Genomic DNA, 26,585 nt, shown 5'->3' on the forward strand with positions numbered 1-26,585 from the left:
CAAAATAAATATGCTTACAAAACCAAAGGAAGTCAATGGAAAAATTACTAAGCTCAAATAAAGTGGCCAAAAAGTTGATATATAAGTCAGTAGTAACAAAAGTCAATAATCAGAAAAATATAAGAGAAACAGTCACTTTGACAATAGCCAACAGAAGTACAATATGCCCGGGATTATGAACATTAACTAAGCAGACATCTCTTCAGCTTTATCTAAGTTATTTCATTCTTTCATTTACTCATTAAATCACTGTCAGAAAAGACAGGCATGGCCCTGTCCCCATGAAACTCGCCATTTAGGGGTGGCACTGTGGCGCAGTGGGCTAATCCTCTGCCTGCGGTGCTGGCAGCCCATATGGGTGCTGGATCGAGTCCCAGCTACTCCTCTTCTGATCCAGTTCTCTGCTGCAGCCTGGAAAAGCAGTAGAAAATGGCCCTAGTCCTTGGGCACCTGCACCTGCGTGGGAAACCCGGAAGAAGCTCCTGGGTCCTGGCTTTGGATTGGCTCAGCTCTGGCTATTGTGGCCATTTGGGAAGTGAACCAGCGACGGAAGACCTCTCTGACTCTCCCTCTCTCTGTCTGTAGCTCTACCTCTCAAATAAATAAATAAAATCTTAAAAAAAAAAAAAACTCGCCATTTGTTGGCCTCCACAATTGGAAATGCATTCACAGATGAAGATGTGCAATAACTGTAAAGATGCAATGCTGTGCCATCACACACAATTTCTGCCAAAGCCCAAAAGTACTGTTTCAGGGGGAATTTTGCAAACTATGGAAGCAAAAACATGGGACCAAAGCCAAGAACATTTAGAACAGCACACAGTACCAAAAGAGGCTTGCTCTACTTGGTGTGAAAACTCACAGGGATACAATGGTGAGAACACAATGGGAGTAGCTATGGACTGTACAACGGTGAGAAATGGCTTCACGGTGGAACCAGCTATGGATCAGAAATAGGCTTACACAGATGTGAGAACCAGGCAGGTAACGCAAGCCAGTGATGGCCCAACAGGAAGGCAGCTGTCAGATCCCACTCTGCCATGGACTGGCCCTGGGGCCTTGGACAGGTCACCTGGCTGTGCTGAGCCTCAGCTGCCCAAGCTGTGAAATGGGATAATGTCCAGGACTCAGAGGTTGTAGTCGATACGTTCAGTAGTTTCCCAACATAAATGGAGAAGAGTTGGCCTGTCCAACAGGTCTAGGTAGGATGGAGGGGGCACATATATGGTACAATTGATGTGTGTTTAAGAAGGGGTGATTATGGTGCAAAATACCCCAGAGCCACTGGAACCCCAGAGCTGGAGGGTCAAGGGGGTGAAGCAGCTATGGAACCCAGGAAAGGTGGGCACTGAAGAGCCAGCAGGAAAGGGCTCCCTCCCCTCTCCTCCTGAGCTGCTGTGCCCCCTCCCCTAATCCTGGCCATGCAGCAGGAGCCTGCGATGGAGGAGGGGGATGGGGCAGCAGCAGTTGCCACCCAGCACTCACAGTCCCTTCCCAAGGCAGGCCTTACCCCTGCTATAAGGAAATACCTGCAGCTGAGTAACTTACAAAGAAAAGGGTTTATTTGGTTCAGAGCTTTGCAGGTTCAAGGACACAGCACTGGGGCACTGGCACGGGCTGGGCTCTGGTGAGGACCTCAGGAACAATGACCTCACAGTGGGAGCACATGTGAGGGTGAGAGGGGTCACAGGGCAAGACAGGAAGCCAAGGCTTGCTCTTTGACAACAACCTCCCTTCAACAGAACTACATTAATCCGCTCCCTTCCAAGGCCCTCCTACCAGCCCTACCTCTTAAAGGCCCCACCACCTCCCAACACCACCATGCTGGGGACCAAGCTTCCAGCACTAAAACCATTGGGGAAACAAATCATATCCGAACTACAGCAGGGGTGGGGACGGTGCACCCCAAGAGAGAACATTGAGCAAGTTACAGAAGGGATGAGTCTATGTGCCATGGTCCTTCCAGAATGTTCTATCAGGATGTTCCCAGTCAGAGAAAATAAGGCTTTATTTAAAATCAAATCAGTACAGGGGCTGCAACATGTTAAAAACCTGGCCTGCAGCGCTGGCATCCCATATGGGTGCCAATTTGAGTCCCGGCTGCTCCACTTCTGATCCAGATCCCTGCTAATGTGCCTGGGAAAGCAGCAGAGGATGGCCCAAGTGCTTGGGCCCCTGCACCCGTGTGGAAGACCTAGAGGAAGCTCCTGGCTTCAGATGGGCTCAGTTCCACCAACTTCAGCCATATGGGGAGTGATCCAGCAGATAGAAGACCTCTCTGTAACTCTTTCAAATAAATAATTTAAAAAATCTTTAAAAAAATAAAATCAGTACAAAACAAAACTTTAGATTTCTAGGAAGGGAATTAAACTTGATGGTGCTTTTTAGTGAAGCGGCCCTGACTGCTACATATCACACCGTCCTAATTAAGCCAGCGGAACCACATCTGCGGCGCCGGTGTGCACTGCTCTTCAGGCACAGATGTGGAAGGGAGAAAACCGAAGTCCCCAAACACTCTCCTTTTTCTATGATTGACATCTGTGGTGTCCCTTTTAGGCTACAAGGACATGGTTGGCAGCCCCAGCTGAATAGCAGTTGGCCATGCCCACAACATGTGATTTTTTTTTTTTTCACCTGCTTTTATGTGGAATTCATCATGTGACCTATTTGGTTCCTTACGGATGTCCATAAAATTCCTGGGTTTCTCCAAGAGAGTCCCCTGCATTCTTGTGGCTCCAGCACCAAGCAACAGACAAACTAAATTTGCAAGAAACTACTTTGCAACAGCATCTGTAGATGCTGATCTCTGTAGACATGGGGATTTGCGAGTCCAGGCAGCCTGGGGAGGCAGCAGGAGGCTGCTGCCCCTGAATTTCCTTCTATCCTGAGAAGCAGCTCACTGGTGAACCTGAGCCCCGCAGAATTACCAACTTCCCTTCTAGCACTCCGAAATAAACCCCAAACTCAGAGCGGCCAGGACCAGGATTTAAACAAAGCAGCAGTGAAAACATCCATCCACTGCCCTGGGTGGATGGCTCACTCGTGGCAGGCGACTCATTGTCTGCGTCAGAGTGGATGGAAGTCAAGTGCAGGAGCTTTCAAAGTACTGTTTTCACAGGATCAATTTTGTCGTAGCCAAAATGCTATGGTAACTTTCTTTTCTAGGTTAGTCCAAGGTGAGTCAATGAACAAGATGCCTATAGAAACTAGTCTTATTTTTAAAAAATGTATTTATCTGAGAGGCAGAGAGGCAGACAGAGCCCCCATCCACTGGTTCACTCCCCAAATGCCTGCAATGGTCCCTCAGGCTGGTACCAAAGCTGGGAGCCAGGAGTTTAATCCTGGTCGCTCATGTAGGCAGTGGGAACCCAATCAGGCAAGCTATCCCTGCTGCCTCCCAGGGTCTGCATGAGCAGGAAGCTAGAATCAGGAGCCAGAGCCAGGAATTAAACCCAGGTGCTTTGATGTGGGATACAGGTGTACCAGGTTGTACCTTAACTGCTTCACCAAATGCCCATCCCAGAAACGTAATTCTTCCTGAAGAGCCAGCAGCCCACATGGGCACCAATGTGAGCCCCAGCTGCTCCACTTCTTTTTTTTTTTTAAAGATTATTTATTTATTTGAAAGGCAGAGTTATAGAGAGGCAGAGGCGGAGAGAGAGGGGAAAAGGGAGAGAGACAGAGGGAAAGGGAGAGGGCGATCTCGATCTTCCATCCACTGGTTCACTCCTCATATGGCCGCAATGGCTGGAGCTGTGCAGATCCAAAGCCAGGAGCCAGGAGCTTTTTCCGGGTCTCCCACATGGGTGCAGGGGCCCAAGCACTTGGGCCATCTTCTACTGCTTTCCCAGGCCATAGCAGAGAGCTGGATCAGAAGTGGAGTAGCCGGGACTCAAACCGGCGCGCATATGGGATGCTGGCACTGCAGGGGGCGGCTTTTCACCACAGCACCGGCCCCTGCTCCACTTCTGCTACAACTCCCTGCTAATGCACCTGGGAAGGCAGCAGAGGATGGTCTAAGTGCTTGGACCCCTGCCACACATGTGGAAGACCTGAATGGAGTTCCAGGCTCCTGGCTCCAACCTGGCTCAGCCTCAGTCATTGTGGCCAACTAGGAGTGAACCAATGGATGGAAGATCTCTCTCTAACTCTGCCTTTCAAATAAATAAATAAATGAGAGAAAGAGAGAGAGAGAGAGACAGAGATCGAGATCCTGACCAATCCACAAACTCAAGAATATGATGGGTGGAATAAAATAAACCAGAAACTCTAGTTATTCAGGTATTTAAGAGCAGTGAATTGACAGCATTAATTTACCTTGAAATACACCAGGGATGCACAGATGGACAGTTATGTAATACAAGCGACCACAGCAACATGTTCATAGAAGACTCTAGATGGAATCACTGCAAAATTCTTCCAGGTTTTCCATAACTTGGGAAATTTTCATAATAAAATGTTGGGGAAAAATTCTCTATTCTTTCAAAAGCATAGCCTAAATTGGCTATGGACACAGCAGGAAGATCCTAACATAAGATGTAGTTTGTAAATTCAGGAGCATGTCCACCACAGACCCTCTCTGTCACAGCTCCCAGCGGAGGTTGGCCAGCAATTCCAACCTGTCCTCTCCAGGCACCCAGGAGCTCTGGACGTCCCCAAAGAAGAGAGCAAGAATATCAGGGACAAGCACCCAGACACCCACTGACACTTGGCCGTTGGGCCCCAGGCCACTGCAAGGGACACACAATTTCTTTATTCCCATCTGGGGCACACACAGCTTTGAGATTTACCTTGAGGACGATGGAGAAGTCAACATCTTTGGTTTCCTTCAGGCCAAGAGGAATCAGGGGAATGGTAAAGGCCTCCCTGAAAGGAACACAACAAGGTCCATGAACACCCCCAGCCTTCCCCCAGCACAGGGTCCATGAACACCCAAGCCCCGGGCCCCGCAGCCTAGCCCAGGGCCCCACCCCCAGCACACACCTGGCTGACAAATTCATGTTCCGTAAGGTGACTCTGGCAATGACCTCCCTCTGTTCTCAAAGGGATCCCAGCTCACGTATGACTTCTAACACCCCAGCCTAACAGAGGAGGCCCCCTCACCACCTCGATCCTGATGTATCCCTCCACCCTGGACCGTTCTTGTTCAGCCACAGTGCCGAGAACCTCTTGTGCAGCAGGGTCTGTGCCTGGGGTACTCAGGTACTCACTGAGAGCCCAGAGGGGCACTCCTCCTGCCACTGGGCCTTCCTCAACAGCCCCCCAGCCCTTCCTCTCTTTCTCTGCGTCCTCTCCTCACTGCAGTGGGTCCCATCTCTCTCCAGCAGCCCTCCAACAGCCCCCATGTGCATAACCCAGGGTCCTTTGCTGCCTCCTTTGGGGACTGCATCTGACACCTACTCCTGGCTCCCAGCCTAGGGGCAGACCCTGGCTTGGCTTCAGCTCCACCCCTAGGAACCACTGGGTCACCCCACAGGTCACCCTGGAGTGCAGCCTGAGCCTACATTCCTAGGGGCAGGGCCAGCAGGAAGTGCATCAGGCTCAGGCACTGTTTTGCAAACAGGGACTTAGCCCCCTGACCTGTAACAAGAGACCTCCTCTGGCTGTTCAGCGCAGCCCAGAGAGAAGGCCAGGAATGCAGGCTGGGTGAGTGGACAATGCAGCTGTAAACTGAAACTGCCCCCTGTGGTGCAGCTGTGCTAAAAGCAAGCAGGCGATACCCAGCCTGGGTGTGTGGCTCCCCCAAAGTTCCTCCCAGAAAGTGGGCAAGGTCCCACTCATCCGAGCCCCAATGCCCTCCTGTCCTCACACTATGCCGCGCTGAAGGCAAAGTCTGCTCTCTCCATGACTGTCCAGGTCACAGGAAGAGGAGCAGTGAGTGTCCAGCACACCCACACCAGGGCATGCCAGCCCCAGTGTGGCCCTAACATGTTGCCACAGGGCCTCCCTGTGTTTTCTTATCACAATAAGAACATTGCTTTCCTGCCTACCTTACAGAAGCATTTAAAAGATCCAGTGCAAAAAAAGAGACGATTTACTTTGAAAACAGGACACCAGTGGCAGGTGGCATTTGAATGTGCCTGTCTCTTCTCTTCTCTCCCCAGTGACACAGGAGAGCGACTGTGGCCACTCTGTAGAGCCACAGTGACCACACAGGGGACATCAGTGCACATCCCAGTGGGAAGCCCCCACAATGGACTCCCCTGCTCTCGCACACAGCAAACACAAGCACCAAACAACCTTCACTTATTACGGAAGTTTGGCCCTGCCTTGCCTCCTTGCCTCCTCGAGGAACTTGGACTTGATGGGCAAAACCCTGGAATTTAATGCAGGATGTAGGCTGGGAAAACCTTCTGGCTAGCTGTCTAGATCCACTCTGGGAGCCGGCAGGCATGGCTGTCAGGAGGGAAGGAGGCCTGCACCAGGGCTTTCCCTCTGCAAGACACAGCGCCCCAGGGTGCCACTCAGGGGATTAGAATCAGGAAGTGCACATTCCAAGGTGACTCAAAGTCCCCAAACATCTCCCTTCTGTTAATCCAGGGAACAATTTCTGATGGAGTGGCCGGCCCCTGGGGTTGCCTACTTGAGGTGCACTCTCCCTTCCTCATATGCAAAGTCAGGCAGCAGGTCTTCAGGTGGGCATTCCTTTCAAAGGTGGGGGTTGGTAGACTTTCTGGGCTTTGCTGAAAGCCACATCTCACTACTTCTCCTCTTGCACTTCCTAAACGCAGGCCTCGCAATTTGAATACTTAGTGGGACAGGGCCTGGATAAAGTCTACACCTGCAGTGCAGGTGCTCCAACCAGCTCTCTACTACCACCTGGGAAAGCAGGGGAAGATGGCCCAAGTCCTTAGGCCCCTGCACCCAGGTGGGAGACCTGGGAGAAGCTCCTGGCTCCTGGCTTCAGATCGGCTCAGCTCTGGCTGTTGCAACCATTTGGAAGTGAACTATCAGATGGAAGACTGACACACTCTCTCTCTCTCTGCCTCTGTCTCTCTGTAATTCTGCCTTTCAAATAAATAAATAAATCTTTAAAAGTAAAAAAGAATATGAAATGGGACACACTCCTCTCACAGTACCACCTCTCAGGCGACTCACGTGGGCCCCTTAATCTTTGACATAGATAATCCCTGAGCAGGTGCTTTCTTGTGTTCTATCAACAGAAGGACGGCGAGTCAGGCCCTGTGCTTGGTGACAGGCGGAGGGGGAAGAAGGCAGAGCAACTTGGGTCCCATCAGCAGGTCAGCTCTTGCAGCTGTCCACAGAAGCACATCCAGGATATCATTAGGGCAAAGCCAACTGCCTGCCTGAACCCAGGCATGCAGTTCTCAGAAATCACAGCCCAAGGGGTCCCCAAGACAAATGCCTGTTTGTCCACCACTCCAGGTACTCCCCAACCAAGCCCATGGGTTCTAGCACCATGCTCTGCCCCAAACCTGTTCACTCTCTCACTTCCCGAAGAAGGGGCTGCCAGGCTTTTAATCCGTAGCCCCCCGCCTGGCCTTTCCACACACACCCCTGATGCAGACCATGCCCAGGCTCAGAGCGCCCCCCCCCCCACTTACTCCGTGCTCTGGTAGACTCCCACAGAGATGTTGAGCCCCTCCAGCTCTTCCTTGAGCATCTGCAGGTCTGAGTTGACGAAGCTCAGCTCCAGGCGCACCTGTTCCTTCACCTTCTGGTTCGTGGCTACTCTGTTCAGAGAAGAGGAGGGGGAAGTGCTTGCAGCCAAGCAACCCAGCTGCTGGGTGAGAAGACCCAACCCCCAGTCCCTGCAGGGAAGTTCTAAGAGGCCACGCACAGCTGTGATCAGATAAGGCTTCTCAGGGACAAGTGGCACCTGCCCCATTGTAAGGCACACACCTGCCAGTGAATGGACCTGGCTGCATGGCCAAGGACACTGCGAGATGTCAGACAGGACTCCTAAGATGTGCGCACAAAGAAATAGCCTTGAAAAGGGAAGGTGCTTCCAGTCACCCTCCACAGGACCATCAGTGATCCTTCTTGAACAAAAATAGGTAAGAAAATAAGAGGTCATGCTTCCCAACTAACTCTGTGAGGCTAGTATTTTACTCTGATCCAAAAGCAGAGAGAGGCAACACAAGAAAACAAAACAACAGACCAATCCTCTTCAAGAACAAAATATGCAAAAATCCTCAACAAACATTAGCAATCCAGCACATAAAAGGCATTGAGGCAACATTGTGGCACAGCGGATTAAGCCACCAGTTGAGACGCCTTCATCCCATTAAAGGAGTAGCAGTGGAACCCCAGCTACTCCGCTTCCAATCCAGCTTCCTGCTAATGGATCCTGGGAGGCAGCAGATGATGGCTCAAGTGCTTGAGCCCCTACCATTCATGTGGGAGGCGTGCATGGAGCTCCAGACTCTTGGCTTCAACCTGGCCTAGTACTGACAAGTGCAGCTATCTAAGGAATGAACCAGCAGATGGAAGCCTTCTCTCTCTCTCTCTCTCTCTCTCTCTCTCTCTGACTCTGACTCTTTCAAAATAAATAAATCTTAAAGAAACAAAAACCTAAGTTTCCAGACACTAACCTAAGGCCAACCTTTGCAGGCTGTTCTTCCTTCCTTCTTTCCTTCCTACCTTCCTTCCTTTTTTTTTTTTGTTTTTGTTTTTGTTTTGTTTTTTTCTTAGAGGCACAGAGACATAGCAAGAGAGCTCCCATCTGCTGGCTTGCTCCTCGAGCGCCAGGAACAGCTGGAGTCAAGAGCATGGGCCAGGAACTCAAGCCAAGTCTCTCACGTGGGTTGCAAAGACCCAGTTACTTGAGCCATCACTGCTACTTCCCAGGGTCTGCTTCAGCAGAAAGCTGCAGTTAGAACCAAGGCTGGGTATCAAACCCAAGTACTGTGATAGAGACACGGGTATCTTAGCTACCAGGCCAAATGCCCACCCCATCCAGACCTTCCTACGAGTAACAGTCTCAGGGCTGCTACGTCAACTCTTCTGCACAACAGGGAACAAATTAACCTTAACCTCATATCACACACAAGCATGAAGTTAAAATGGGTTAGACACTGCAGTGCACCAGCTACAGATGAGGAACACTGTCTGAACTCGTGTCTCCTGGACTACAATTCCTAAGACTCCAAATCAAATCCTGCTTATGTTTTTTTGATGGGGGCAAAGGGGAGAAGCTACATGTTTAAAACTTCCGATGGGCCGGCGCCGCGGCTCAATAGGCTAATCCTCCACCTAGCGGCGCCGCCATACCGGGTTCTAGTCCCGGTCGGGACACTGGATTCTTTGCCGGTTGCCCCTCTTCCAGGCCAGCTCTCTGCTGTGGCCCGGGAAGGCAGTGGAGGATGGCCCAAGTGCTTGGGCCCTGCACCCCATGGGAGACCAGGAGAAGCACCTGGCTCCTGCCTTCGGATCAGCGCGGTACGCCAGCCACAGTGTGCCAGCCGTGGCGGCTACTGGAGGGTGAACCAACAGCAAAAAGAAAGACCTTTCTCTCTGTCTCTCTCACTATCCACTCTGCCTGTCAAAAAAAAAAAAAAAAAAAAAACTTCCGATGATAAAGTATTCTTAGCTACACACCAAAAGCAGAATCTATAAAAGAAATTGATATAAATTGGACATTGTCAAATTTAACATCTGCACAACAGAAGGCAGTACTGTGAAAGTGAAAACACAAGCCACAGACTGGGAGAAAATATTTACAAGTCAAGCATCTGATAGCGGAGTTACATCCAGGGGCCTGGCGTTGTGGTGCGGCAGGCGAAGCCGCTGTCTGCAATGCCAGCTCCCACATCAGAGCATTGCAATCCCCTGGGGAGTGAACGCGCAGACAGAAGATGTGTCTTCTCCTGTCAGTATGCCTCTCAAATAGATAAAATAAATTGTAAAAAAAAGACAACAGAATTTACATCCAGGACAAATAGTTCTATAAATTAATAATTTAAGTCAATTAAGTGACTTTTTAAAAAAAATTATTTGAAAGGAGGACTGACAGAAAAAGAAGGAGAAACAGAGAAGAGAAAGAGATTTTCCATCTACAGGTTCACTCGCCAAATGCCCACAAGGCCCATGGCTGACCCAGGCTGCAGTCAGGAGCCCAGAATTCCATCCAGGTCTCTCATGTGGGAGGCAGGGACTCGAGCACCTAGGCCATTATCTGCTCCGTTCCCAGGCGCATCAGCAGGGAGCTGGATCAGAAGCACAGCAGCAAAGACTCCAATCTAGGATGCCTACACTGCAAGCAGTGGAATACAATGCCTGTCCCCAACTCTCTTTAAATCAGCAAAAGACCCAAATAGACATTTTACAAAAAAAAAAAAAAAAAAAAACTATACAAATAGCTAAAAGCACATGAATGGAAGATCAACAGCATTAGTGAATAGAGAAATGCAAATTAAAATGATATGAGATACCAATACACACCCACTAGATTGGCCATAATAAAAATGATAGGTAACAACTATTAGTGATAAGCTATCATACACTGCTGATCATAAATAGTAGAGTCATTCTGGCAGTTTCTACAAATGCTAAACATGAATTTAACCATATGATGCAGCAATTCTATTCTAAGGAATCCTCCAAGAAAAATGATAATGTCAATCATGGTAGCCAAAAGGTAGAAACAATCCCCAATGTAGCATATTCATAGGGAATATTCACAGAATTGAACAGTATTCAGCAATAAATAGGAATCAACTTTATCCAGGTTATTTATTTCTTTATTTTAAAGATTTATTTTATTTATTTGAAAGACAGAGTGACAGAGAGTGAGAGACAGAGACCTTCCATCCATTGGTTCACTCTCCAAATGGCTGCAACAGCCAAGGCTAGTAGTCTAGAAGTCCATCCCGGTGGCAGGGACCCAAATCTATGGACTATCTTCCATTGCTTTCCTAGGCACATTAGCTAGGGGCTGGATTGGAAGGGCAGCAGCCAGGACTCCAACTGGCATCCTAGGCAGTGGTTCAATCCACTGTGCCACACTGGCCTCTGACCAAGTCTTCAAGTGGAGGGTGTTGTTTGTTTTTTTTTTGTTTTTTGTTTTTTGTTTTTTTTTTTTTTTTTTTGACAGGTAGAGTTACAGACAGTGAGAGAGGCAGAGAGAAAGGTCTTCCTTCCGTTGGTTCACTCCCCAAATGGCTGCCACAGCCGGCGCCGTGCCGATCCGGAGCCAGGAGTCAGGTGCTTCTCCTGGTCTCCCATATGGGTGCAGGGGCCCAAGCACTTGGGCCATCCTCCACTGCCCTCCCGGGCCACAGCAGAGAGCTGGACAGGAAGAGGAGCAACTGGGACTAGAACCCGGTGCCCATATGGGATGCTGGCACAGCAGGCAGAGGATTAACCAAGTGAGCCACGGCACTGTCCCCTAAGTGGAGGTTTTGACAGCTACTACAGACCTGACATATGGGGTAGGCATTTGGTGCAGGGGCTAAGATGCTACCTAGAATGCCCTCAGCCCATATTGGAGTGCTGGCCCAAATTCCAACTCTCCTGATCCAGCTTCCTGGGGGGCAACAGATAATAATTTAAGTACTTAGGTCTCCGTCACTCATATGGGAGACCTGAATTGAGCTGTGGGCTGCTAGCCATGGCTGTTGTGGGCATTCAGGGAGTGAACCAGCAGATGGAAGATCACTGTCTCTCTGCCTTTCAAATTAAAAAAGAACCATCCCTTAGAGTCCTAAACTGGTCATTTCACAGAAGAGAAAACCTGAGGCTCATCAGCCAAAAGCCACATCCAGCCCACAAGACGTGTGTGACCACTGCCCCCTCCTAAGCTGATGACAATGCAGCCACCTGTCACCTGCTTGCTTTGCTCACCACCAAACAGCAAGTGCTCCTCACCATCTGCCATCTCCACTGGGGTTCTCTCCTACCTCGTCTCATGCACAGTTGGACTCTCCAGCCAAGCAATGAGATATTGGAAACTAAACCTAGTGAAGACCGCTGGCTTGCAAATCATTTTTTGGAGGCAGAGGAGGGGGAATGATCACAAATAAGAAATGCATTTTGGGGCTGGCACTGTGGCATAGAGGATAAAGCCACCGCTAGTGGTATCAGCATCCCATGTGCGCGCCAGTTCAAGTCCTGGTTGCTCCACCTCCAATCCAGCTCCCTGCACCAGCTCCAGCTAAACAATGATGTTTGCAAGTCTCCGGTTCTGGTTCTCGGATACTGAATGGGTATCCAACAGTTTAATTCTGACACCTATTTCTGAAGTCAGACTCCGCAGGTTAAGGGCCTGGTCCCACGTTACCAGGAGAGGGGAAATACCAGTGCTTCTCACTGACCAGCTACATAGAAATTGGGGCTTCTCACGACCCCCTCATCAGGTTCAGTAATTTGCTTGAATGCACGCGGAAATCAGATTATTAGAGTATAATCTTGGGAGGACCAAATGGAGGCGCTGCAGGCACAGGGTGTGGTGCAGAGCACCCCTGCCCTGCCTGGTGGGCCACCTCCCAGCACCTTCCTGTGTTCACCAGCCTGGAAGCTCACTGAATGCCATCACCATCACTTAGAAGTTTGTATGGAGGTCTCCTTAAGCAGGCCTGATTAAATCTTGGGCCATGTAATCAATCTCCAGCCCCAAGCCTCAAATCCATCAGCTGGTCTTTCAAAGCCTCCCCATCAAGAGCTATCTCATCGGCATATAAAAGATACTCTTATCACTCAGGGAAATCCAAGGGTTTGAGCAGCTGGGTGCCAGGAACACAGGGAACAAAGACCACATTTTTTATTATTATTATTATATGGCAGCAACCCACTGAACTGATTTCGTCATCCAGCATGCTCCCAACTGCAGCTTATAACACCTGTGCCACAGAGATGCTATTGAGAAAACAAAGGATTTACTAGCTGGCAACGTCCACAAGGATCCAGGAAAGAAAATCCTCTTGGCCGGCGCCGCGGCTCAATAGGCTAATCCTCCACCTAGCGGCGCTGCCATACTGGGTTCTAGTCCCGGTCGGGGCGCCAGATTCTGTCCTGGTTGCTCCTCTTCCAGGCCAGCTCTCTGCTGTGGCCCGGGAGTGCAGTGGAGGATGGCCCAAGTGCTTGGGCCCTGCACCCCATGGGAGACCAGGAGAAGCACCTGGCTCCTGCCTTCGGATCAGCCGCGGTGGCCATTGGAGGGTGAACCAACAGAAAAAGGAAGACCTTTCTCTCTCTCTCTCTCTCTCTCTCTCACTGTCTACTCTGCCTGTAAAAAAAAAAAAAAAAAAAAAAAAGAAGAAGAAAAGAAAAGAAAATCCTCTTGGCACTCAGTATTGAGAATGGGTTCTCTTCTTCTTAGCAATCTGTTTCCTTTGCTAATGAGTATGTGTTCCAGATCATATTCCCTTCTTCACATTGACTGCTAGGAAGCTCAGAGACAAACGGGGGCTCCCACCATAGGTAGTTTTCTTTTCTTTTTTAAGACATATTGGGGCCGGTGCTGTGGCATAGTAGGTTAAGCCTCTCTGCCTGTAGCACCAGCATCTCATATAGGCACCAGAGATGGCCCCAAATGGCCACAGAGGCTGCAGCTGGGCCAGGCTGAAGCCAGGCACTCCATCCTGATCTTCCATTTGGGTGGCAGGAGCTCAAGCACTTGAGACATCTTCCACTGTTTTCCCAGATGGATTAGCAGGGAGCTGGCTCGGAAGAACAGCTGAGACTCAAGGTGGTCTGACATGGGATGCTGGAATCACAAGCCATGGTTACACCCAACACCAGCCCCTCACACCGAAGTTCACAGCACTTTGTGGCATGTACTCGCTCGTCTTACCCCCAGCTAAATCTTTTACCTTCCTTGTGCCCTCAAATCCTCACTCACTCCAGCTTAATCTTACTTACATGCTGTAAGAGTTTGCTAACGTGCCTCAATTCCATTGTTTGGAAGAAGGCAAGATGAACAATCGTAACTCCTGGAGGACAAGCCTTCTATTTCTTTGCATTTCTCCTGGAACCTGGCATAGTCCTCTCCTCCATGTGATGGAAGTTACAGTTCATGGAAGGACAAATGTCAGAGTACTGACCACTCCCTGGAGGCAGCAGGGAGCTGAGTGCATCCGACTTAAACATAACTGAGGCCCTAAGATCCACCCCAAACACCTGGAGAGCTTCCAAATATTGCCAACTCTTGCTTTTTCCACCAGTATAAACATATCAGTTTGCCACGTCTCTCCCCACCCCACCAGCTTCAAAACCACTATGACTTAAGATTTTGCAACAAATCAGCCACCTGCTCCTCTCTGCTCCTTGGATGGGAACCCCCCCGGGGTGGGTCACCCTTACAAAGGCTGGTCGCCATGCGGGGTCTCAGGGTTGGTTTCCACAATGCCGACCACTGGGTGTCCAGATGTCTCAGATACCCTGGGCTTGAGCTGTGTTCCCGGTGCAGGGCAGTATTTCTACCGATTCATGGCTAAAAGTGGGATTCTCAAATAAGATGCACCAGTTCAAGATGGTGGGTATGCTAGGGCCCTGGCTGGAACAATGGACAAAAACAGAACCGGGGACACAAATTAGGGACTCAGCCAGGGCCTGGGTCTCACCAGTATGGACCTCTGTACCCAGGCTGCCTTTCTGGATGAAAACTGCTTCCAGGGCCCCTTCCAGCTTCTCCTTGGGCATGCACCTCCTTGGAGGCCCCTGTGGTCTCCTAATTGATGTTTCAGCCAGAAGAGAACTTGAGCACACCCAGAGTGGGGCTAAGGGGTGTTCCTGCCCACAAAGGCTTCTGCGTGGCCACCCTCTGGCCTGGACCCCCAAGGGAAGGCAGGCCTGCTCCCCTGGGCTTTTCCTGCCAAGGATGATAGAAGGGTCAAGAATAAGAAAGTGTCCCACTTACTCTGCATGAGTGACCAAGCCACCAAGTGTGGACAGGAGAAGGAAGGCCACATCAACCATTCCCTCTGACCACAGACCGCAGCCACACACATGTGTGCTCCAGTTGGAGCCTCTGACACCCCTGCTGCCATACAAAGCCCCCAGGTGACAACAGCTCTGCCTCAAGTCCAGACTTCTTTACTGGCCCCATGTGTATTTTTTTTTTTTTTTTTTTGACAGGCAGAGTGGACAGTGAGAGAGACAGAGAGAAAGGTCTTCCTTTTGCCGTTGGTTCAGCCCCCAGTGGCCACGATGATCCGAAGCCAGAAACCAGGTGCTTCCTCCTGGTCTCCCATGGGGTGCAGGGCCCAAGCACTTGGGCCATCCTCCACTGCCCTCCCAGGCCATAGCAGAGAGCTGGACTGGAAGAGGAGCAACCGGGACAGAATCCGGTGCCCCGACCAGACTAGAACTCGGGGTGTCAGCGCCACAGGCGGAGGATTAGCCTAGTGAGCCGCGGCGCCGGCCCCTATGTGGGTTTTCTGTCTTCAAGACGCACTTGGCTTTTGCTCTCTGACCCACACATCCCCATTTCTTTTAGTACAGTTTTCTCCTCCAAGTCTTTTCAGAAAATTGTCCCTCCAGCAACAGGAACCATATCAAGCTAAGGGCTCGCACGGGCTTCATAGAGCTTATGGGAGCCGTTTAGTAAGTCCGTCTGATCCCAGCCCTCTCTGCTGGGGGTTCAGGAGGCTGGGGTGAGGAGCAGCCCAGGCAAGCCCTTGTGGGCTGGGGCAGCAGCTCAGGCAGCTGGCAGGACGCCTGCTCCCGGCACAGAGAGGCAGATCTCCAAGTTGGTGCCAGGTCCCAAGCTGTGAAGGGGCTCACATCCCATGCAGCCCACAGCACAGACACGCCCCAGCCCCTCAGAGCTGATGGTGTGGGCAGTCAGCAACCTCAGGTCACTTTCATCACAACCAAGGCAACCCCAGGTCACTCTGGTCCAGAAACCACAAACTGACCTGCAGGTGCTTTGGCTTGGCTGCGGTTTGAGTGTCCCCCATGGGTGTGTGTGTTGGAAGCTTGGTCCTCAGTGTGGTGAGGTTGGGAGGCGGAGGGGGCAGAGCCCAGGGGGTGACTGGGTCACTGTGGGTGCTGCCTTAGGAAGACATCAAGGTGGTTCTCCTGGGACCCCAGTTGGTTCTCGCTGTGGAGGAGCGAGACCAGCCCCTCCCCTCTCTCTGGCTTGACAGCTTTCCACGCGGTATCTCCAGAGCATGCTCCCACCATTCCACCACGCACCAGGAAGCTCTCAGGAGAGCCAGGGCCGAGCTGTTTGCACAGTCAGTCTCCGAAACTACAAGCTACATAAACCTCTTTCCTTGTGCATTACCCAGCCTCAGGCATTCTGTTATAGCAGCCGAAAATGGGCAAACACAGGAAGTCTCGTTCACTGGGCTCTCCCTTCAAGGGGCTCTCCCCTTCAACTGGCTGCAATATTTAACAATTCAACAAAATTTAAAAAAACAAACAAACAAACAAACAAACAAAAAAAAAACAAGAAAACTCTAGTTTCTCTGGGGGTGGAGTGAGCAGGTTCAGAAGACCTGGCCACCTGGGCCCTGCCCTACATACATCACAGTTGCCCACTACAGAGTGTGCACTCTGCGTTTCACCACAATCCCCACCACTCCCTATCACCTCGCAGCACTGAGCCAGGCCCATTCACTCATTTCCACACCCACAGATCCCTGCAAGCCTCAGATTGGGCTTTCCTCCTCATCTGGTCCAACAGCCACAGGCACAGGAGAGGAACCTGAAACCCACCAGAGGTGAAATGACCTGCGGTCGCTCACAGAAGCATTGAGTTAAGACAGGCCCATGTGGCAACCCGCCTGAAGTCTCACGATGACCGCCTCATTCTCAGAGAGATCATCACCCTTCTACCCCAGCTCTTCTCCAGGGAGAGAGGCGAGTTAGGAGGGGAGACAGCATTTTTCTCACCTAGTCTGACAAGACATACTTAAAACACGTCCTATCTTCTGAATCAAACCCCAGGGAGCTCCTGGACTCTCAGCTAAGACGGACCAGAGGAGGAGATGACCCTGCCAGTGCACAGAATCTGCCCGCCCTGCCACCAGCAACCTTCCCAGTGCAGACAAGGGCTCGGGCCCTCACTGCCACTCCTGCATTTCCGGGGACATTTTCCAAAAATCCCCCTGCCCCCATTCCACCTGCTTTACCTTCACCTGGGAACCAGGAGGACAGTGAGGCCCAACACACAGCAGAAACCACCCCCTGCTACAAGGACAGCCACATTGTCACTGCCAGGGACACCGTGGGCCAGGGCTGGGCTTGGCGAAACACCCTGTTTGTTTTTAGGAAGCGGTTGGTGTCGGTTGAGTCAGATTAATAAATACCTTCAGGGGTTCCTCTGACAACATTCTCGAGAGAGGGGCACTTGGAACTTTCAGGGCACTGTGAGAATCATTAACAACCAAGCCCCACCCCCATCCCTGCCAGTGTAACAACTGCCAACATGACCGTGACCGGAGCCCGGCGGGGGCCTCCCAGGGGCAGCTGCTGGCGTCCTTAGCAGAGCCAGCCAGCCAGCACTGCCCCAGCCCCTGCCTGGTCAGAGGCCTCCCCTGTAGGAAGCATCACCTCCTGATGTACTCAGATTAGTCGGGGGGGGGGGGGCCCTCCCCCCCCCCTGCCCCCGCCCCACCTACCATGAGACTGGGCCTCATGGTGAGTTTCTCGGCACTACAACAAAATACGTGAGGCCGCTAACTATAAAGGTGTATTTAGCTCACGGCTCTGCACGTTCCCAGCGCAGAAGAGCTGGGGTGCACTGGTTTAGCCTCTGATAATGCAGTCCTTGCTAACGCAATCCTAAGGGGAGGGCCTTGTGGCACAGTGGGCTAAGCCGCTGTGTGGCACACCCAAAACTCATACTGGAGTGCCAGTTCGAGTCCTAGCTACTCCATCCAGCTCCCTGCCATGTGCCTGGAAGACAGCAGGTGACAGCCCTCCTACCTGAGCCTCTGCCACCCACATGGGAGACCTGGACAGAGCTCCTGGATCTCTGATTCAGCCTGGCCTAGCCCTGGCTGTTATAAGCATTTTGAGGAATGAACCAGCAGGCAGATGGAAGCTCAATTTCTCTCTCTCTCTCTCTCTCTCTCTATTTCAAATAAATAAAACAATCTTAGGGAAAAAAAATCCTAAGGCACTACAGTGTATCACGTGGCAAGAGACAGAGAGCTGCTGTCTATGTCCACCTGGTCTTCTATGAGGCCACCAGGATTTAATTATGGACATGGCACCCAATGACCCAACCCAATCACCTCCCAAAGGCCCCCACCTCCCATCACCATAATTGGATGAAGTTTCCACTCTCTTAGTATATCTAACATAAGACCTGAACTAAAATCCAAACTATAGAATAGGGCCTGTTGTGGGCAGCCTCGGCTTTGGCCTGCCTCTTAGAGGTACTCAGCAAATCCACAAACAGGCCAATCTACTGTAGCCTGCTCTAGGGGAGGCCGCAGCATCAGGGCTGGCCCAGAGCCGGCCTGTGCAAGTGTTCACCAGAACCTGAGGCCACAAAACATACCACAGCCTTCTCAGCACCACGGCCTGAAACACAGCAGCAAACCCAACATCCAGGCGCCTCTCCAGAGGTACACAGGTGTCCAGGTACAGACTCTACTAACAGCTTCCTTCATTGTCCTTTTGTGTTTACACAAAAACGTGGCAATACGGCCCAGCAGCTTAAGCCACTGCTTGTGACTTGGGCACCCACGTTGGAGTGCCTGTTCAACTCCCAGCTGCTCCACTTTCAATCCAGCTCCCTATTAATGTTCCTGGGAAGCCAGTGGAAGATGGCCCAAGTCGTCCGTGGGCCCCTGCCACCCAAGTGGGAGACCCAAATAGAAGGCTAGGCTACTGGCTTCAGCCTGGCCTAGCCCTAGCCGTTGTGGTCATCTGAGGAGTGAACCAGTGGATGCAGAACTCTCTCTTTCTGTAACTGACTTTCAAATAAATAAATCTATAAATCTTAAAAAAAAAAAAAAAAAAAAAGACGACGCCGCCGCAGCTGCCACCTCTGGGCTTCCCAAGGTCTCCAGCAATGAAGCTGACGCACTGGAAACTCCGTTACCCGTATCCAGATGGGCAGGCATTTTCGCACTCCTCACCCCTGAAGCCCCTAAAAGTCACAGGAAGCTCCAAGGGAATGGCAGTTTCTTTTTTCTTTTTTAAAGATTTTATTCATTTATTTGAAAGGTAGAGTTACAGTCACAGAGAGGGAGAGAGAGAAAGGTCTTCCATCCGCTGGTTCACTCCCCAAATGGCCTGAGCTCAGCCAATCCGAAGCCAGGAGCCAGGAGCGTCTTCTGGGTCTCCCACGTGGGTGCAGGAGCCCAAGCATTTGGCCCATTCTCTACTGTTTCCCAGGTACATTAGCAAGGAGCTGGATTGGAAGAGGAGCAGCCGGGACTTGAACCAGCATCTGTATGGTATTCCAACACCACAGGTGGAGGCTTAGCCCACTACGCCACAGCGCTGGCCCCAAGGGAACTGCAGTCTCAAGCAGGTATAACAAGCCACTTCCCTGGGACTTCCTTAGACTACAGGAGGAACCTCGGCCACTTAGCTGGCCTGCAGCATGCGGTGTGCCTCGAATGCCCACTGTAGAAGGCCGCGTGGGGCCTACAGGCCTCACCCCCAGAGCTCTAAAGGAAGACGGAAGCTGGCATTGGCTGTAAACAAAAGGAAGCTGGCACACCGACTGTGGCATTTATGGTGTGGGGAGGTTTACAGCTGCTTAGACACAGGGAAGGTTTCACTGAACTCTGATTGCTGAGTTAACTGTTTTACCACCAGAACAAACTAGCGAGTGCTCTGAGAGCTGGGCCCTGCACTGGACCCTCTCACTAGAAAGATGGACACTCTGGGGCCTGCGCTGTGGCGTAGTAGGCTGAGCACCTGCCTGCGGCACCAGCATCCCACATGGGCACCGGTTCGAGTCCTGGCTGCTCCACTTCTGACCCAGCTCCCTGCTGATGGCCTGGGAAAGCAGCGGAAGATGGCCCATGTGGAAACCCGGAGGAAGCTCCTGGCTTCTGGCTTTGGAATCAGAGCACAGCTTTGGCCATTGCGGCCATCTGGGGAATGAACCAGCAGACAGAAGACCTCTTTCTCTGTCTATAACTATGCCTCTCAAGTAAATAAATAAATTAAAAAAAAAAAAAAAAGAAAGATGGATACTGAGGACCAGTGTTGTAGCAGAGCAGGTTAAACTCCTGCCTGCAACACCAGCATCCTATGTGGGCACCAGTTTGAGTTCTGGCTGTTTCACTTCCAATCCAGCTCCCTGCTAATGTGCCTGGGAAAGCAGCAGAGGATGGTCCAAGTCCTTGGGCCCCTGCACTCACATGGGAGAGCCAGAAGCTCTGGGCTCCTGGCTTTGGCCTGCCAAGACCCCGGCTGTTGCAGCCATTTGGGGAGTGAGCCAGCAGATGGGAGATCTCTCTCTGTCTCTCCTGCGCTCTAATTCTGCCTTTCAAATAAATAAAAATAAATAAGTCTGAAAGAAAGAGAGAGAGAGAGAGAGAGAGAGAAAGGAGGGAGGGAGGGAGGGAGGGAGGGAGGGAAGAGAAAGGAAAAGAAAAAGAAAATAAGAAAAGGAAAGAAAAAAGGACATGGGGGCAGGTTTCCTGCAGCTCAGACACTGGTCAAGATGCCCATGCCCCCATCTGAGTACCTGGATTCAATGCCTGGCTCTGCTCCTGACCCCAGCTTCCTGCAGGTGCAGATCCTAGAAGAGCCTGAAGTTGTGGTGCAGCGGGTTAAGTTGCTGCTTGCAACACCTCCATCTCACACAGGAGTGCCAGCTGGAGTCCCAGCTGCTCCACTTCTGATCCAGCTTCCTGCTAACGTACCTGGGAAGGCAGCATATAATGGTCCAAATCCCCGGGCCCCTGCATCCACACGGGAGACCAGGATGCAGTTCTGGGCTCCTGGCTTTGGCCTGGCCAGCCCTGCCTGTTGCAGCCATTTAGGGAGTGAACCAGCAGATGGATGGAAGATATCTCTCTCTCTGACGCATCTGTGTGTGTCTGTCTGTCTCCATCCATGTCTGATACTCTGTCTTTCAAATAAGTAAATAAATAATTTTTTTATTTTTATTTATTTGAAAGGCAGAGTTACAGAGAGAGGGAGAGACAGAGAAGAAGAAACACCTGTTTCATTCCAAAATGGCCAGGCTGGGCCAGGGTGAAGCTAGGAGCTTCTTTCAGGTCTCCCATGTGGGTGGCAGGGGCTCAAGCACTTGGACCACCTTCTACTGCTTTTCTAGGCCAGCACTTGATCAGAAGCAGAGCAGCAGGACGTGAATGGGCATCCATTTGGGACGCCAGCATTGCAGGTGGCAGCTTAACCCACTGTATCACAACGCCGGCCTCAATAAATTTCTCTTCAAAACGCAGGTCTGAAAGGCCATGGTGATGGCTCAAATAATTGGATTCCAACCTGGCTTGCATTCTTGGCTCCTGGCTTTGGCCCCAGCAGCTGTGGGCATTTGGAGAGTGAATCAGTGGGTGGGACCTCCCTGTCTGCCTGCCTCTCAAATAAATATTTTTTAAAAGGTGGACACTGGCAATACAAAGTCCCCATTCCCCGCTTCCTTTCCTTTGACATTCAACACACATTTACTAAGCAGTGATAATACAGCAACCAGAGGAGAAAAATCAGCAGGTCCCACGGAAAGCAGGGAGACAGACAGACAGACAATGAATGGACTTCCCACCGGGTGGCTGAGAGGACTGGGGCCAGGCACCACCTGCACTGCAGACACACAAACAGCTGGGTGAAATATCAGTCTTTCACACAACCAAGCCCCAGGTGCCAGCAATGAGGAGAATGCACAGAACAACAGCCCAGAAGCAGGCCCGGGAGTGCAGGTCTCAGGAGAGGCTGAGCTCCCGGCCATGCCAGGGCTGGCAGCAGTCACGTACTTCAGAAGGTTTTCTGCTCCTGTGCGCAGCCGCACGGCCTTCAGGATCTGCTGGTTCAAGGCGGCCCTCTGATTCTGCAGCTTGCTCCGGCCAGTCTGCGCGAGGGGGTTGCATCCCTACGGGAAGACAAGAGATGTCCCTTCAGTTGCCCCTCTAAAAATGACATCGTTCAACAACAACAACAACAAGAAACCCGCTAAGTAAACACAAGTAACACCCACAGGGAAAACACAGAAGGTACTGAAAAGCCCAAGGAAGGAAATAAAAGCCACTGATAACAACACAAGTCCTAAACAGCCGCTGTGGGGCAGTTAATGCTGCTTGGGTGGATGGCATTCCATAGTCCCCTGCAACAGTGCCCGGGTTCGAGTCCCAGCTTTGCTTATGATTCTAGCTTCCTGCTGCTGCACAGTCCAACAGGCAGCAGGTGATGGCTAAAGCAGCTGAGCCCCTGCTACTCATATGGGAGCTCTGGAATGAGTTTCAGGCTCCTGGCTTCAGCCTGGTGCACCCCCTGGCTACTGTAGGAATTTGAGGAGTTGAACCAGCAGATGGAGAGATTCATTCTCTCTCTCTGCTTTAGAAAGAAAACAAAAAAGGAAACAAACCTTTATTAAGAAAAAATGCAAACCCAAAAGCCTGCCACTGTGCTCTGGTCTCCTCCCTTCTCTGCATGGTGTTATTTTCCACAACAGTGGCTGTGCCAGGAGTCCCTAAGCTCGTGTTGGGAGATCTGCTAGAAGGCCCTGCAGGACTCAGCATTGAGTCCCTACTAAGATTTAAGACAGCGGCTTCCTAAGGATGCACAGCCAAGTCACACAGGGCACAGGCAGTCTGGAGGAATCCACGTGCAGGCTCCCCGACACACTCTCCTTCCCACGACGGGGCACACAGCACACCCTTCCCAGTGACACAAATCCAAGGTCCCAATCAACGCCTAGGGTTCTTACTGGGGGGAGAGGGGTGTGTGATCGATCGCAAAGGCAGCCACCCTCTGCAGAGCACATACCCGAATTCCAGACTGCCAGCAGGGAAGCAGGTGTAGGGGCAGCGCACTGACCTTCCCACTTAGGGAAGGGAGGGAAGGCTGCGAGAACCAGGCTTCCAGTGCCAGGTGAGGGCCAACCTTGCAAACAGCTGTCCCAAAGGTGGCCTACGGGCTGCTGTGTGCTCCTTTTCTTCACCATGGCACACAAGTTTGGCACATGCTCTCAGGACTCTACTCTGAAGTTTTCCTTTATTATGAAATGTACCTCAAAACGGGATTTTATTGACTGTATGATATTGCCTTTTTAAATACGATTTACCAATTGCTTATAGATTAAGCATTTAGATTGTTTCCAAGTATTTGCTTTTACAGATAACAACTTGGTGCACATTTACAGACAGCAATCTTGATAAATCTTGAGCAAATCTTTAGGGCAGAGTTATGGGGTCACACCTCTTTAATGCTCCCCGTATACCACCCCAGTCATCTTCCAGGAAACAGAAGCACACAAACCTCACCAGCAGGCCACCCTTCCCTCAGCTACTGAATCTAAGTCTCATTTTAAAAACCAACAGCTTCAGGAGACCAGCACGGTGGTGTAACAAATTAGTCTGCCAGCAGCATCCCACATGTGTACTGGTTCACTTCTCAGCTGCTCCACTTCTGATCCAGCTCCTTGCTGGTGCACCTGGGAAGGTGGTAGAAGATGGCCCATGTGCATGGGCCCCTGCACCCACATGGGAAACCAGGATGAAGCTCCTGGCTCCTAGCTTTGGCCCTGCCCAGCCCTGGCTGTTGTGGCCACTGGGAAGTGAACCAATGGATGGAGGATCTTTCTGTCTCTCCCTCTCTAAAACTGCCTTTCAAATAAATAAAATAAATCTAAAAATAACAGCTTCATGAATGTGTCACGTATATACCATAAAATCCACACAGTTGGGATAAAGAAACTTTGGTATATACACACAGCAGACTATTATTCAGCCTTGAAAAAGGAGACGCTGCCATTTGCCACAACCCAGATAAGCCTGGAGGACATCATGCTAAGTGAGATAAGCCAGACACAGAAAGATAAATACTGCATGATCTCACCTACAGGTGAAATCTTACCAAAAAAAAAAAAAAAAAAAAAAAAGCCAATCACACAGAGAATAAAACAGGTTACCATGGGGTAAGGGAGGAAATGTGGGGCAGAGGAGAGAGAGCAGCAGGCAGGCAGAATGGACAAGTCTAGAGAGTTAATGTACAACGTGAGGACTGCAGCTAATATTGTACTGGGATCCCTGCCAAATGCACCTTTCGGCGGTTCTCGTGCAGGGGAGGGGCAGTAACCATGTGAGATGCTGCGTATTTGTTTGCTTCACTATAGCAACTCTTCACCACCTGTATATATCCCATAACATCATGCTGCATATCTTAATATATACAATACTTAAAAAAAAAAAAAAAACTTACCCATTTAAACACCCAGTAGTTTGTTTTCTTTTGTTTTTGTTTTTGGTTTTTTTTTTTTTTTTTTTTGGTATATTCAGAATGGTGTAACCATTGCAGCTGATTTTAGGATTTTTTTTTTTTTTTGAAAGGCAGAGTGGACAGTGAGAGAGAGAGACAGAGAGAAAGGTCTTCCTTTGCCGTTGGTTCACCCTCCAATGGCCACTGCGGCCGGCGTACCGCGCTGATCCGAAGGCAGGAGCCAGGTGCTTCTCCTGGTCTCCCATGGGGTGCAGGGCCCAAGTACTTGGGCCATCCTCCACTGCACTCCCGGCCACAGCAGAGAGCTGGCCTGGAAGAGGGGCAACCGGGACAGAATCCAGCGCCCCAACCGGGACTAGAACCCGGTGTGCTGGCACCGCAAGGCGGAGGATTAGCCTAGTGAGCCGCGGCACCGGCCGGAAAAGTATTCTTTTTAATCTTTACCATGTTGACATGCAAACATGTGTCCCATTCTTCCAATTTGCAGGTTCTATTATTAGTGAAGGTAAACTCTTCTTTTTTTTTTTTAAAGATTTATTTTTATTTATTTGAAAGGCAGAGTTAGAGAGAGGTAGGGACAGAGAAGTTGTCCATTTGCTGATTCACTCACCAAATGGCTGCAATGTCTGGGGCTCGACCAAGCCAAAGCCAGAAGCCAGGAGCTTCTTCCAGGTCTCCCACGAGCACTTGGACCATCTTCCACTGCTTTCCCAGGTACATTAGCAGGGAACTGGACCGGAAGTGGAACAACCAGGACTCAAACTGGCACCCATATGGGATGCCAGCATTGTAGGCAGCAACTTAACCCACTGCACCATAGCACCAGCCCCAAACTTTTTTTTTTTTTTTTAGATGTATTTGTTTATTTGAGAGGCAGACTTAGAAACAGAGAGCAAGAGATATGTCTTCCATCCAAATACACACAGTGGTCAGGGCAGGACCCGGCCAAAACCAGGAACTCCATCCAGGTCTCCCACGTAGGTGGCAGGGACCCAAGCACTTGGGCCATCTTCTGCTGCTCTCCCAGGTGCATTGGCAGGGAGCTGGATGGGAAGCGGCGCAGCCAGGACTTGAACCAGCGCCCGGGGCTTTGCCGACTTGAATTTCTTTGTCAGCGAACTGTCTGCCTATGATTTCTGTCCATCACTTCCAGGAGGGTCTGGGTCATGACGTTCCATCCCACGGTTTCCTTTTCACCTAAGCTGTCTGCCTCCCTCCGCCAGGTAGAATCTGAGCTCTGGCTTAGGACTGCATTCCTTTCTGAAACTTATCTGCAGGTCCTGCCCGCTGACCACTCCCCAGGAGTGGCCTGGCCAGCGGGATTACGCAAGGGCACTGCCCTTTCTATCCAGCTGCGTCACTGCCATCTCAGCTCTATACACACCTCACCTCTCCCAACTCCGCCCGAGCCGCACCCACACCCTGGACCCCAGAAGGGGCAGGTGGGTGATCTGCAGTCCCAGTCTTCTCAGGGTCCCTTATCAGTGGCCTTTGGACTAGCAGGTTAGAAACGAGTTAAATTTCTCCTTCCAGGAAGATTTCTCATTCTCACTTCCCCGCAGGTCACCAACGCTTGTCCCCACCACCAACACCCCACAGCCCCTCATCTAATTGTCCAGGTCCCACAAGGGCACTTTATCCCAAATTCACACTGCACAGACATTCAGAACCTGAGACTGGGGGTCAGCACTGTGTTGTAGTAGGTTAAGCCTCTGCCTGCGGCACTGGCATCCCACACGAGTGCTGGTTTCAGTCCTCACTGCTCCACTTCCGATCCAGCTCTCTGCTGTGGCCTGGGAAAGCAGCAGAAGATGGCCCAACTGCCTGGGGCCCTGCCCCCATGTGGGAGACCCAGAAGAAGCTCCTGGCTCCTGGCTTTGGGTTGACCCCGCTCCGGCCACTACAGCCAAGTGGGGAGTGAACCAGTGAATGGAAGACCTCTCTGTCTCTAACTCTGCCTCTTAAATAAATAAATCTTTAAACAAACAAACAAACCTGAGTTTGGAGCGGATCTTAACATTAATAGCCATTAAACAATCCCTAGCTTAAAATAAAAAGCAGGAAACTGTCTTTTTCAAATGTAAGATAAAAATATCTTTAATGTGAAGTGAATTTAATAGCACAGGGCTACAATAACTATGGGTCTCCTTTCCTTTCCACTTTGAAAAATCACCGCGAAAGGATGGTTGGGTTGGAGACACAGGTCCGTGGTTCACCAACGTTGCATTTCATTTTATAGGCAGGCTTCAGTGACTAATTTCTTTATGTAGACTCCCAGAGCTCAGAACTTCCTCCTGCTCCTGTAC

The 26,585-nt window shown here is 50.8% G+C and overlaps 1 protein-coding gene across 1 annotated transcript in view; it reads right to left on the reverse strand.

The window, feature by feature from the left end:
- The window catches only part of RHPN2 (rhophilin Rho GTPase binding protein 2), a 63,168-nt gene that overhangs the window by 27,146 nt on the left and 9,437 nt on the right, over positions 1-26,585 (reverse strand). Inside the window, exons 2-4 of the mRNA XM_008257269.4 lie at positions 21,819-21,934; positions 7,566-7,694; positions 4,791-4,866 (exon numbers count right to left, since the gene is read on the reverse strand). Of these exons, the coding sequence (XP_008255491.1) occupies positions 4,791-4,866; positions 7,566-7,694; positions 21,819-21,934 (321 nt within the window). The remainder of the gene's footprint in view (positions 1-4,790; positions 4,867-7,565; positions 7,695-21,818; positions 21,935-26,585) is intronic.

This window comes from Oryctolagus cuniculus, chromosome 18, assembly GCF_964237555.1.
Source record: "Oryctolagus cuniculus chromosome 18, mOryCun1.1, whole genome shotgun sequence".
Lineage (NCBI taxonomy): Eukaryota > Metazoa > Chordata > Mammalia > Lagomorpha > Leporidae > Oryctolagus > Oryctolagus cuniculus.